The sequence below is a fragment of the Panulirus ornatus genome, chromosome 32, assembly GCF_036320965.1.
Source record: "Panulirus ornatus isolate Po-2019 chromosome 32, ASM3632096v1, whole genome shotgun sequence".
Taxonomy (NCBI): Eukaryota; Metazoa; Arthropoda; class Malacostraca; order Decapoda; family Palinuridae; genus Panulirus; species Panulirus ornatus.
The window spans coordinates 20,661,661-20,674,381 of record NC_092255.1 but is presented as its reverse complement, the minus strand read 5'-3'; the positions used below and the strand labels follow the sequence as shown (position 1 = coordinate 20,674,381).

Here is a 12,721-nt window from a genome sequence, read left to right as displayed (position 1 = left end):
TGCCGTTATCATACTGATCACACGACCACAAATCCGCTTTTGTTAATCAATATGTAATAGACTAATTCAAACGACTCGTGTTAGTCAGAGAGGCGCGAAGGTTCAAATGTCTATGACTGAAATCCACTGAATACCTCCGATTGCTTAAATGTTTCGAATATATATATTTGAATATATATACTTGAATATTACTAATATTCCTTAGGCTGGGGAGGCAGCTTTTTCAAGACAGTCAGGATGGTACATGTGATTCATAAGGGTTTATCATATTACAAATATATGGAACCATTTGGTCTTCTTGATTATTATGGTAATATATAAATTTTCTACAAGGTAAATTTTCTATAAGGCTTAGATAACCTAAACATATGAGTAGTGATGTATATAAGCGTAATACACAAACCCGGTTACAGATCTTATTCCTGGATTTTCTGAATGACGTAGTAACAATGTTAATGGATGAAAAAGAGGCCTTAACTTTTAATTTCGTGCTTAATACAATAACAGCCTATTATGAAACCTTAGCACAACAATACTCTGTCTAGAAGTGCTCCTTTCAAAGTGTCTTCGCCTCTTATCTTCTCACCAAAGAGTTCACAAACTACTAAATGCATTTGACTCATATGACTACTTCAGTCAGAATTCATCCATGGCAGAGAAAGGCAGGCCTAGTAAATGGAAATGATGGCAAAGGACATTCGTTTCAAGAGTATAAAAGGAATTTTGCTAAATTCTCTCCCAGGAAGTATTCTAGTGTCACAGTGTGACAGTCATTTACAAGGAATGTGCTGTAAAACTAAACAAATTCAAGAGTGTTGTATAATGGAAAAAAGGTTGAAAATACCTTTTAGGAGATCCTCTGAAGAAAACTACTGCAAAGTTGTCATGTAGTGCTGGTACCTTAGGTATAATTCTATGATGTAACTTCACCCCATTATTCTTCTGTAAAAAACTAAATGATGGAAGGCTGGTGAGAGGGTTGCTTCAATACGTTAGCTTTAAGCTTGTGAAAAGTATGTTTTTCATCTAGATCCCTTTCCTGGTTTTCCCTCTACCATCCACCAAGGTTTGAGACTGATGTACAGAATGGCTCTCAGGTGTTTCATGGTGTCTGCATAAATTATGCCTCTTAGTGTTCTTGAGACATTGAGACACCTTATGTTCATATGCATAATCATTTCCCTTTTATACTAAGCTATCTAAGCTATGACTATGAATTCTAATCTGTCTTCTCTAGGAAAATTGCTAATTTCTGCACATTTTGATTAATTGTTCCTTTCCATTTCTTTTCTTCTAGGGTGATGAAATAGAAGTCTGTATTCACCAAGTACCCTCAGTCTTTTAACTTTTCAACCACTCCTCCCGTATATATATATATATATATATATATATAGTGCTTGTGTAAATTCACCCACATATCTAAAAACTGACCTTCCCTGTCACAGTTCCAGGGATAAGTTCTACACTAGGGGTATGAGAGGGTCGGGTCTATGGGTGCTAAATTACTTCACAAGACATATCATGGCCAGTTCTTGACACTAACTCACTAACGAAGCAAATGGCGAATAGTATGATAGTATGACAAGGTAGAAAAAACAATCATGATAAAATAGCTTGGTGACATTTAAATGTTATCTACGATAATGATGGAACAATATGTCTGTGGACTTTACATGGCTAGCCTTACTTTTAACTTGTCTGTCTCTCCTACTATAAAAATATGAATGCATTTACACAACTTAAAAAATAAAAGGAGTCATACAAAAGTGGACAGAAAAGTCTACCAAGAGGTTAAAGGGTTCAAATAATTGTTTATGCCTACATTGTATGGTATGTTTGGATAGGTTCTTCATCTGACAACTTAACACCAGACAGCCTCCACCTATCAAAACTATAAATCAAATATCAAACTACTTTTCTGACTCAACTCATAATAATAGGTAATGAAAAAATCTTACTGCAGTTTAAGTTTGGACTTGGTTACAGGTACAGGATTACCGATACAAAAAGTATAATCATGTTTATTATCAAACACTCCTGGTATTATATATGTTGATAAACTGTAACATCTTCAACATGAGATAAGGCAACAATAATTCCCTATTGACAACAGACATGAAATATTGAAGTATACATAAGAATTTCATTAATAACATCACTGAAATATGTTCTAATTCATTGAAGCCCAATATAAATGGGGTTAAAAAGCGAAAATTGACTTTGAAAGAAACTTTTAAAACTGGTTATTGACCTTAAGAAAATATTTTGCAAATGCAATTTGTAAAGATATTAATGTATGTCACCCGATACAAATAACTCCATTTATTAGCTGTCCTGTGTGGCTTCAAAACAAATGTGCTTGTGTGCTGGTATATTTAGCCTTATTGTACAATATTTAACAGATTCAAATCAAGCAGCTTTCTTATACACAATGTTTTTGTATAACATGAAAAACTGTATACAACCATCTTGTAGCTAAAAAAAAACTTGGATGGTTGTGAAATGTAAGTGTTTCATATGCATAATATACTTGAACATAGAAAAGGTGATGTAAAAACACAAATCTCCATCTTGCATTGATCATTTCTATTTTGTCTGTACATACAGGGTGTCCCCAAAAAAGTACTCACTTTCTGACACCCTATAACTCACTGAATTTTTCTTTTCTTTTTTTTTTTTGATCTGAAAACAGAAAAAAATTCAGTGAGTTATAGGGTGTCAAAAGTGAGTCATCTTTTTGGAACACCTTGTAGTAATCCTCTGCAGTATCATATATAAACAATTATTTAACAGGAACTGTTATATCTTAGTTCTAATGCTCCTCTTTTCATAAAGATGACCATCTTAAGTTTTACACCAAACCTTATAAGAAATGTGAATAGTCTTCATAAAGATTTTACTCAATTTGCACTTTCAAAAATATATTCATACCACTCATTCTATGTTGTCCTCAAAATCTTATAATGTTATGACCAAACCTCTAAAAACAATTGTTAATGAGCATTTGGGGAAAAATTTCCTTATATTCTTATAACTACTGTACCCACACTCAAAAATGGCAAATTTGGAATGGCATTGCTATATAGGAAACACAAAGTTTTAACAGAAAAAAATACTGACCAAAACTACATATACCTTGTATGAAACTTTTGAAACAATTTTGGTGTTTCCTGTATGATTCTTACCCAAATTCAATCCAGAAAAATGCTTTACTGGGCCTCATTTGGAATGTAAGAACTGTACACAGTGTTGCATCATAGGGCAAACTTATTCAAATAATATTTAGGACTTTCAACACATTTTCCCTGACACTATAAACAGCACCACTGTCGAATTAAAAAAGTTAACTGGATTGCCAGGTGTTCGAAAGTGTGTGTGTGTGTGTGTGTGTGTGTGTGTGTGTGCACGTGGGGGACTGTAGAGGGGTTAACATGGCTAGTTTTTTACAGGTTTCACAAACTTTCAGAATAATGGATACATTTCATTTTGGATAATAATCTCTTGGTACTGAAAGCAACGGGACTTTTTTTTTCTACTCTGGACTGCCACTCCCAGCCCAGGATGGAAACACCAAGAAAAAATGAACAAGCTCATATGCACACATCCTTTCTCTACTTGTCATGAATAATGTACCTAAAGCAGCGCCTAACATCCACAGCCAAGCCCCACTGGCTACTGCACTGTTTACTTTGACTACTTCACATGTCTTAGTTCAGCCCACTAACAGCATATCATCCCCAATATACAACATTGATCCAATTCATTCTATTCAATGCAAGCCTATTACCTATCTGAATCTTCTAACCCTGATGCCCTAAGTATACTTTCACTCCATCCTTCCATCTCTAGCTTAGTTTACCCCTTTGCTTTGCTACCTCCACTCTCCATACATTCTAAATATTTCAGCACATCTCGGTCAGCCCTTTCAGTAAGATAGGGCTCATCACAACACCCCTCTCCGACTCTTTCACTCTTCAAATGATCAACCTTCCCACACAAAATATCATCTTCAGGAATTTAATTTCCAAAACATTTAACCTCTTCCTTTCTTCCAAGACACATATCCTCACAACAATGTCAGGACTAGTATAACTACAGTCATATGCATTTCTCTCCTCACAGTTCAGAGAATGACCTCTCACTCCATGTTCTCCTAACTGCACTCAGGACTTTAACCCTCAATCCCACCCTCTTACTCATGGTTCTGTCCCCTGCTACTTTCATTCTCAGTAACTTACAGCCCATCCCTTCCTCCAGGTGCACCCTAGCTAACCTTTAATTCAAATAATCATGTCTTGTTTTCCTGCTATATCTCATTACCTTCCTTTTGCTCACATCACTCACTTTTCTTCTTTAACACACTCCCAACCTTTGAGAATGCTTCTGGAGCTTCTTTCCAGAATCTACAAAAATAGATTTCATTTCATTTCACAGCCTTCTTGAGATGACTCAGATCATTTAGTTCCCTAACACAAATTTCATAACACTAAGCAAAAAGCAACACTATCATGTTGCCAAAGTCACTGATTTGGAATGCCAAGCATTGGAGAGATAAAGAAAAAAATTCTGCCTGTTTTATTCACTTTTCTGTAGGTTTCACATAATCAAAAGATACTGCACAATTGTTCCTTTAAAGAGGGGGGGGGGTGATATTTGATAATGACCATCTCCTTTCATAACAGTGAGATATCCGAAACTTGAACCCGGGGATTCTTGGCAAGACTTAATCCCTACATGTCTTCAAGACATCTGGATAAACATGCTCATTTGACTGGGAGCATCCTTAGATAGAAAAAAGTATTTCATCAAATACTAATAGCAATTAGCATGCATAAGTCATGACAAACCATATAACTGACCATGCAAGTAAAACAAACTGTTTAAGCAGCTTGTGTCACTGCACTTCCGGGCAATTTCCATGTTTTTTATCAAGCACAATTAATTAGAAACTGTTATATGATTTTCATAATCCTTAAAAACAAACAAACTTACTCCAGCACCTTCAAGTTCACTTATATTCAGGCATAAAAGGTAATCTTTATGGGTGAGTGCTTAATCATTAAATCAAACCAGGAGGTACATATTGATAATCATAAAGGCTTCTGCTATTCTGTTAGAAACCCTTTCAGAAAATAGTTGGGAAATCCTAGCTTATGAAATACAGAACATGATGTGACCATTATCATTTTAATCCTAGTCACTCAAATCAGTGTTAGGTTCTGATAAATATTCTCAACTCTTCTACATAAGAGGATATGATGAGGAGTACATATGGTATTGGAAGACTGAAGTACAGTATTGTTCTTAGGTGATTATGTTGCAACACTTCTGTGACAAAATCACCTCAAAAACCATAGCTAAATATAGAAAGTATTACTTTTCTTCCCATACAAAATAATGACAGTCTGATTAATTTTGTTCCTATTTACTCGAGGCAGATCAGGTAGATATGTATTTCTCATACACATCCTCAAACCATGTTGTGTGTACAAGTGAAAGATGAACTGTGTAAAAATAACATTTCTTTACATTTTCACTTTGCAAACCTAGTTGTTTCACAATGTGAAACCAAAGCCCCCATTCACAGCACCTTCACATAAACAATGGTTCCATAGCACCCAATCACAAATCAAACTTGTGGCATTTTCCAACACCACTGTAACCTTTTGCAGACATTTATTATCTTTCTGAAAACTGGAATTAGGAAGATAGTATAGTGCCGAAATGTTCAAATGTATATAAAACTGAGTTTTTAATGTTAATACTCTGTGACCATAAACATAATTTTACTTCTGAAATATGTTAGGCCATTGATCTTTTTCTTTTTCTATATCGTTTTCATTTATGTTAAGTTTTTGTGGAAGGTATCCTAATTAAAAATGATAAATAAAACATAATGAAAGAAAAAAGTGTTTGCTGAACATTTCAAAACTACAATATCATAGAAGGTGAGAAAAGTTCTCAAGAATCTTACAGCAGCCTGCAAATATATACAAAAATTAAAAAAGGCATCATTAAATCTTTTGTAGTAGAATGTTTAGTTATGAAAATCAAAGACAAAACTAAACACTCTAATTCCATGTGTTTCAAGACTTCAATTATTTCTATAGTCCTTTGACCACGGGAGTTTTAGCTGAAAATAGTTAAGGAACTGAGTGTTTTGGTGCTGGCTGGCACGGAACACAATGAACAGTAATATCTCTGGACAATTTTACAAAAAGAATATGTAATAAGGTCTAAGTACAGTATGTTGTAATTTATATAACCACTTTGGTTCCAAAGGGATGAGTTTTAACATTCCTTTCATAACTGGCACTGATGTTATGCTAAGAAGCATTTATAGCACCATGCCACATAACGAGCAGCACTTCTAGTTGACAGCCACTGAGTTTTGTGATCATGTGACTGGGGCTATCACAACAAAGGCTGCCATGTATGAATGTAGCTAGCGTGCAGACTGCAGACTGTTCGCTGCCTACTTCAGGCAGGTTATGGCAATCTCACAGCAGAGGACCAGCAGTGTCCATTGATACCATGACTTAATACACTCATCTGCTAACAATGACATCAAAAATTTTGATCAGGAGGCACCAATACCATTTTACACATATTGACCAAGGTGTGGGTCCCCTCTAAGACCCTGGCCCTCAGTCCATGCCTGACTGCCTGACTGCTCAGTCCATCCCTGGCTGCAACACTGATAATTTTCATTTATTTACAGATTTCTGTTGTAATACTAAGCTGAAGTCACAGACTCAGTGTGTCCAGTGGACAAATCTAAAGCCCCTTTAAATGTTGGCAGGAAGTTTGGCATCACTCTGCATGTAAATGTATGTCTTGCTCTCCATGTATTAGTTTCAGATGAGACCTTGATGGCTGATAATACTTTGACCCAGAAGCTCAGTCTCAGACTATTATAGCTTTCCAATGGGCAATGTCATGCATCCTGAGAATATCAGAGGTTCCTTATCAGTTTCTTGAGGATATCTTGGGTTATCTTTGTCCTCGAAGAGCCTATCCTGAACATGGGAAACAATGACTTCAGTTCCTCCAGTTACTCTAGCAGATTTCTGTAGTCCTCTACTGACTAAACTTAATTTTGGCACCCTCCTCCTCTTCTCTTCCTTCACTTGTTTTAATCGACTTAAAAATTCTTCCAACTACTGCTCAGCATCCTTCCAACCAAATATTGGTTTCCTCTTGAATTATATCACTTAGACCATTGGTTCCCTACCTGGGTGGTAACATAACCCAGTGGGCATTTTTGAGAGTCAAGTAGGAGAAAAGCAATAAGGAGGCATTCAAGAATTTCAAAAGTCTTTGATTTACAAATATACACACAGTAAAGAAACAATAATTGCTTCTAAAACATATATACATCAGTTTTCTATTCAATGACATCAGTGCAACATTCATCTGACAGCTCAGTTGCCCTTTACTTCAACCTGGTTTCAAAATGAATCAAACTTATTCACCCATTTAAAAATGTTGTAATTATAGTTTCTTGATGCACAATCTTTTTTGTTCAAATAAAATACAATTATATTTCAACATCATTTCATTCACCCTATGGCAATGGCACTTTTTTTCTCTCATGAAACACTGTTTTGTGTAAGAGGGCACTGGCTTGAGAGATGTCATGAATCATTTCCTTACTCTGTAATTCTTAAAGTTTTTCTTGGACTTTGCTGCTTTTATATCTTTCCATCCACCTGTAGTCATTTCCACACCAAGAGAGTCAATCAATGCTCTTCTTTACTAATGCCTTCTACACAGATTATGCCATATTATATGAGTTGAATGTGAGATGAAATGCTGGGGAGGGGAAAATTGTTAAAAGGTTACATCAAATCCTGTCATCAAAGCTACAAAAAAATTCCTTCTGCAGGATGGGCTGGTGTATCATCATATCAAGCAGGAGTGCTTTCACATCTCTTCTTGGGATTCCCATTGCCTTAACTGCTTTTGTTATCTCTTTAGAATCTGAAAACAGGGAGACGATGTCTGAGGCAGCTACGCCTACAACACTGTGTTGTTTACATCGATCACGAACAACTTTGCAAGCTCCTTATATTTGACTGTACCACTTCATATCACTCAACATGCACCATCTCTTTCTTAATGGTGTCAGTTATATGATACGTCCTAAATGTTTGGCATAGCAATACCAGGGTTATAAGTTCTTTATTTCCTAAGGACACTTTTTGTCATTTCCATTGCTGCACACACTCTTTCCTAATTTTTTTCTAAGATCTGTAATTTCATGAAAACTGAGGTGCTTCAATGTTTTCAGTTTTTTCTGGTTGATTTTGGCATGATAAGAAAATTTGTTTTCATTGTGGTTGCAAAACAGAAAATCCTCAAATACTTCAATACTTGTGATTCATCCCAACACAGTTCACAATGAAACATGGAAGATGCTGACCTATCACAGAGAGGACAAAGGGAATGAAATGATTCAACCAGCCTGCTAATCAATAGTCATAACAAGAAACATTTAAGGTAAAGGTGTTGGCACAGAGAAAATGCATGTATGGACTCTGAGCATATCCTGAAAGTGTCTGGTCTATACTTAAAAGTCAGGATCAGAGCTGAGACTTTGCCAATACATACTCAAAATTTTGGAAAAACAATGAAAATTATCTGCAGTCCCATCACAAAGTTACAGGTGATTTTGCTGCCTAGAATCCAAATAAATGGGGACTTGCTGTATGGGATTTGTGCACTAATACTGATCTAGAGTCCATGTGAATTGAAAAGCAGTTTAAAATTCTGCAAACTAATACCAAATAATTTTTCAAATGTTATATTCAGTAATGTATGAACTAACTTTCTTGATGGAACTAATTTTATTGATATGTCATCACTTAGTTAGATCAAGTGACCTTCTTCACCCAGAAATTAATAAGGAAGGAACACCTGGTTATCAAAATACAATATTTCCCTCTTACAACCTTTTCTGTCCTACCGACATCATTCTGTGACCGTATTCTGTGTGTTGCCACTTAGTAACGTTGCAAATCATTGATACTTCATGTTTTCTTAAGTTCTTGTACTCTTGTTTGTTTATCATACTAAACAGGTCTATCTCACTTTTGAATGGGGTTCCTAGAGTTTTCCTTTCTCTTTCAGGATATAAGCAGAAAGCATCTTTTTTGTATGAAAATTGAGGAAACATGCAGTTTCTCTGGCTAATAATGAAAGCACTGAGCTGGCTCCTGGAAAATCAAAACCACCAAGATGCATACTCAACACTTATTGAAGTACTTGAAGGAAAAGATTCTGCACAAACCAATGTGTTTCAAATGTGGGAAGCAGCCTATTTGATACAAAGAATGGTACATGAAATCCTTAATTATCATGATGTAGACTCCATTTTTCAAAAGAAAAATTAGCAAGACTTTCATATCTAACAACTACATTATGAATTATAAAGAATATAAAGGATTCCAAACTATCAACTTTAATATTACCAATAACTTTTCAATATCCAAACACTATAATACAATCACCAATGCCAAAACATGTTTGTATGGTAATCTTATCACTTCCATCTCATATTTCTGGTAACCCAATTTCACATAAATCAATTAGCCTGTTAAAAACAGAGGAAATGCATTAAAAACAGTTCTTACATATCAAAGCTAAAACCAAATGTAAGGTAAACTAAAACCAAATATGTTAAACTAGCAAAGGCTAAATTCACGGAAGCAAAAAAAGATTTACATTTCAAAAAGTAAACACTTTCTACAACACACTGAGCATAAATATGAGAATATGAATGATATCTGAAGATCAGGGTACAGATGAGAGACAAATGTATAAGTTACTACTAACAAGAGTTAAAATTTCTTTACATTTTAGAAATACTTCCCTACAGAACATCAACTAGTTGTTAGAAATTAACAATTTCCAGTTGTTTCTCCACCTAAATCTTTATACAAAACTATTTCACATTTCTGAACATGTCCCAATGAAATTGTTTAAAAAACAATAATTACACTAAATATTCTTTTATGATTAGTTTCCTATTACAATACCAAAGAATGCTTATCAATAGAAAGGATGACCGATGAAAAATGTTAGCCTTAATTTATCATGGTATATGTTAGCATGGTTTTTTCTCCTGAAGTATTCCTACTAGATCAGAAAGTGCTGGTTTAGTTTTGTGCAATACAACTACTTGACCAGCAAGCCCATCTTGTACTGAACCAATAATATACTCCATCTCAAGTGGTGTGGTAGGTGGTGGGTATGCTGCAAGCTGGTCATTACTCTCACATAACTTTTCTAAGGGAGCTGCAATTAGTTTCCGACTCTTACCTTGCCTTATAAGAGCTACAAGTTTAATTTCATCCTGAAAAAACTCTGGTAACATGGGAGTATTTACTCGGCTGCTGCTTAGATTCCATGTATCTATCTCAGAACATCTGCTTGTCGAACCTTCTTTACGAGATATTTCTGTGATCTTTGAACTATCAAAAACTGGAGAGAAAACTGCTTGATCTGGTGTTTCTAAAGTTCTGTTTCCCATCCATGGTGATCCAGGAGCAGTGGGTGTGCTGCTAGGTGTCATGCTGCCATCTCTACTTTTGACTGAACTCGAAATTCCCACTCTACTTCTTGGACGGAGATGATACAGATAGTCAACACGAGAGTCTGGCTTGGATGCCCCTCCCATATGTACATTGAGGAACTGACACTGTACTAGACAGCCACAAATAACACCCCAATGTGCTTTGTAGCCACCTCGTAGTCCAGGCATGTAGTTGCGTTCTGCATCATAACTGATTTTAGTTAAGAAAGCTTCATTTCCATAAAACAGGGTGATAATTTGATACATGCACATACTAAAGACAATGAATTTCATAACATGGTGAATAGACCTAAAGCATTTCATGAACAGTACCTGATACCATTATCTTTAAAACTTCACTACATGATACTGAGTGTGAGTCAACTCATTTAATCTCTTATAAAGCTGACAGCATGTCTACAACCTAAAGATCCATAAGTTCAATTAAAGACTATCTGTTGCATAGCAATATATACTACCAAGCTCTTCCTTTGTTTTACCTACTGCCTTCCTAATTCTACAACTTTTATATCTTTCTTCAAGTGTTTAAACTCCCGTCATAAGGCCATGAAATCTTCTCAACCACAAGATGAGATCCTCTACCTATGAGGCATTCCCCATAGGGAATGGTTGAATTCCTCCCATAAGGTTGATGGGGGGGGAATGAAGCCTTCACATCTTCCACTCTCAATGACCTATAGCAAATTATCACCCAACCCAACCATATTCCAGACTGCTGTGACTACTCTCCTAATATTCTGGATCTATTTTAAAACCTCCAATCCTTCACACTATAACTACAAAATCTCGCCCCCAATTGGCTCATATCTATCTAAATAGCACCTCCTCCTCCAACAGCCCCTTCTAAACATAAATATAGGCACTTCAACAAAGCTGACTGGAGTAACTTACGAAAATTCTTTTCTGACTTTCCCTGAGTAAATTACCGTTTCTTTATGTGGTGAAGCTTCTATCACTGCTAAAAGCATAGAAAATGTTATTATTGTGGAATGGAAACATCTATCCCCTATTCCTCTCAGACAAACTCTTCTTCCAGTTCCTTGTACAAGCATTCAAGTTCTGAGACCATTAAGGCCTGGGGTGGTTCTAGCTCTGCAACTTTACTCGACAGAGTTGACATGAAAATGGTTCAACTTATCAACTGTCCTAGGCTAATCCTAATATTTGACTCACTAGCCCTATGGTGCAATTTTGGTTCATTTTCCACCTTCTATAGGTATTCTTTGCTTTTTGCTCCAGAGAGCTGGTTACAGGCATGCCCCCACCAATAGCTAAACCACACAATACTCGGCTGGCTGATGCATCACATTATTACCATGTGGCCTTTGGCAACCCAAGGGTGGACCAATTTGATAAATGTTTCTTTCTCTACACCTTGAAGTTTTGAAACTCTTTACCCTTTCATGCCTTTCCCAATAACTGAGACCTAACACTTTTTAAAAGATAGGCTTTTCACTTCCTCCAAAATTCATAAACACTTTCCTTTGTCTCTTCTTCTTCTTTCATTAGCTTCTCCAGATTTCAATAAAGGCCCAGCCTTGATGAGGACTTTTGTCTGTAACTGGAGCATCCAATGTAAAACACACACACACACACACACACACACACACACAAAGATGCTAAATTCTTACACTCAACAAACTGAAGCTAAACATATTCACACTCCATGGATTTACCTATACAGTACAACATAAATAGTCTACACAATCAACTAACTACAAGTAATTATTCTTAAGAAAAAGACAAGAATCCCTCCTCTTCATAATAAACCACTTAAAGAAAACAATATGATGTGTTATCTTCATCTTATCAATGAGAAAGCCTTCATCACTCCACCTTGCATGACCTGAATAGAGCTTTTTCTTCTGACAATTCACAAATGTTCCAGATATAAACTTTACATCCTTAGCGTGGGATGAAGATAGTGTTCAAAATGTTTAATCTGCTTTAAGGCCAAGACTGACTGTCCAAAGTTAGCTGGGCTTTACATGACAAAGACCTGCTGCCCTGAATGAACCCAATGTCAAGCATGTGTACCTCAGAGACTGAAAAAAAGGAACATTACAAAATAACTCTTTCTATGCTGAATATGCGAGAAAAGTCCTTAAAATTCTGCATTTCCAG

At 35.9% G+C, this 12,721-nt stretch overlaps 1 protein-coding gene across 3 annotated transcripts in view; it reads right to left on the bottom strand.

Moving 5' to 3' along the window:
- Positions 1 to 2,009: 2,009 nt before the first annotated feature.
- The window catches only part of LOC139759156 (uncharacterized), a 54,913-nt gene continuing 44,201 nt past the window's right edge, over positions 2,010 to 12,721 (bottom strand). For all 3 annotated transcript variants that reach the window (XM_071681195.1, XM_071681196.1, XM_071681197.1), the window contains one exon: positions 2,010 to 10,787. In XM_071681195.1, coding sequence (XP_071537296.1) covers positions 10,109 to 10,787 — 679 coding nt within the window. In that variant the 3' untranslated portion in view covers positions 2,010 to 10,108. The remainder of the gene's footprint in view (positions 10,788 to 12,721) is intronic.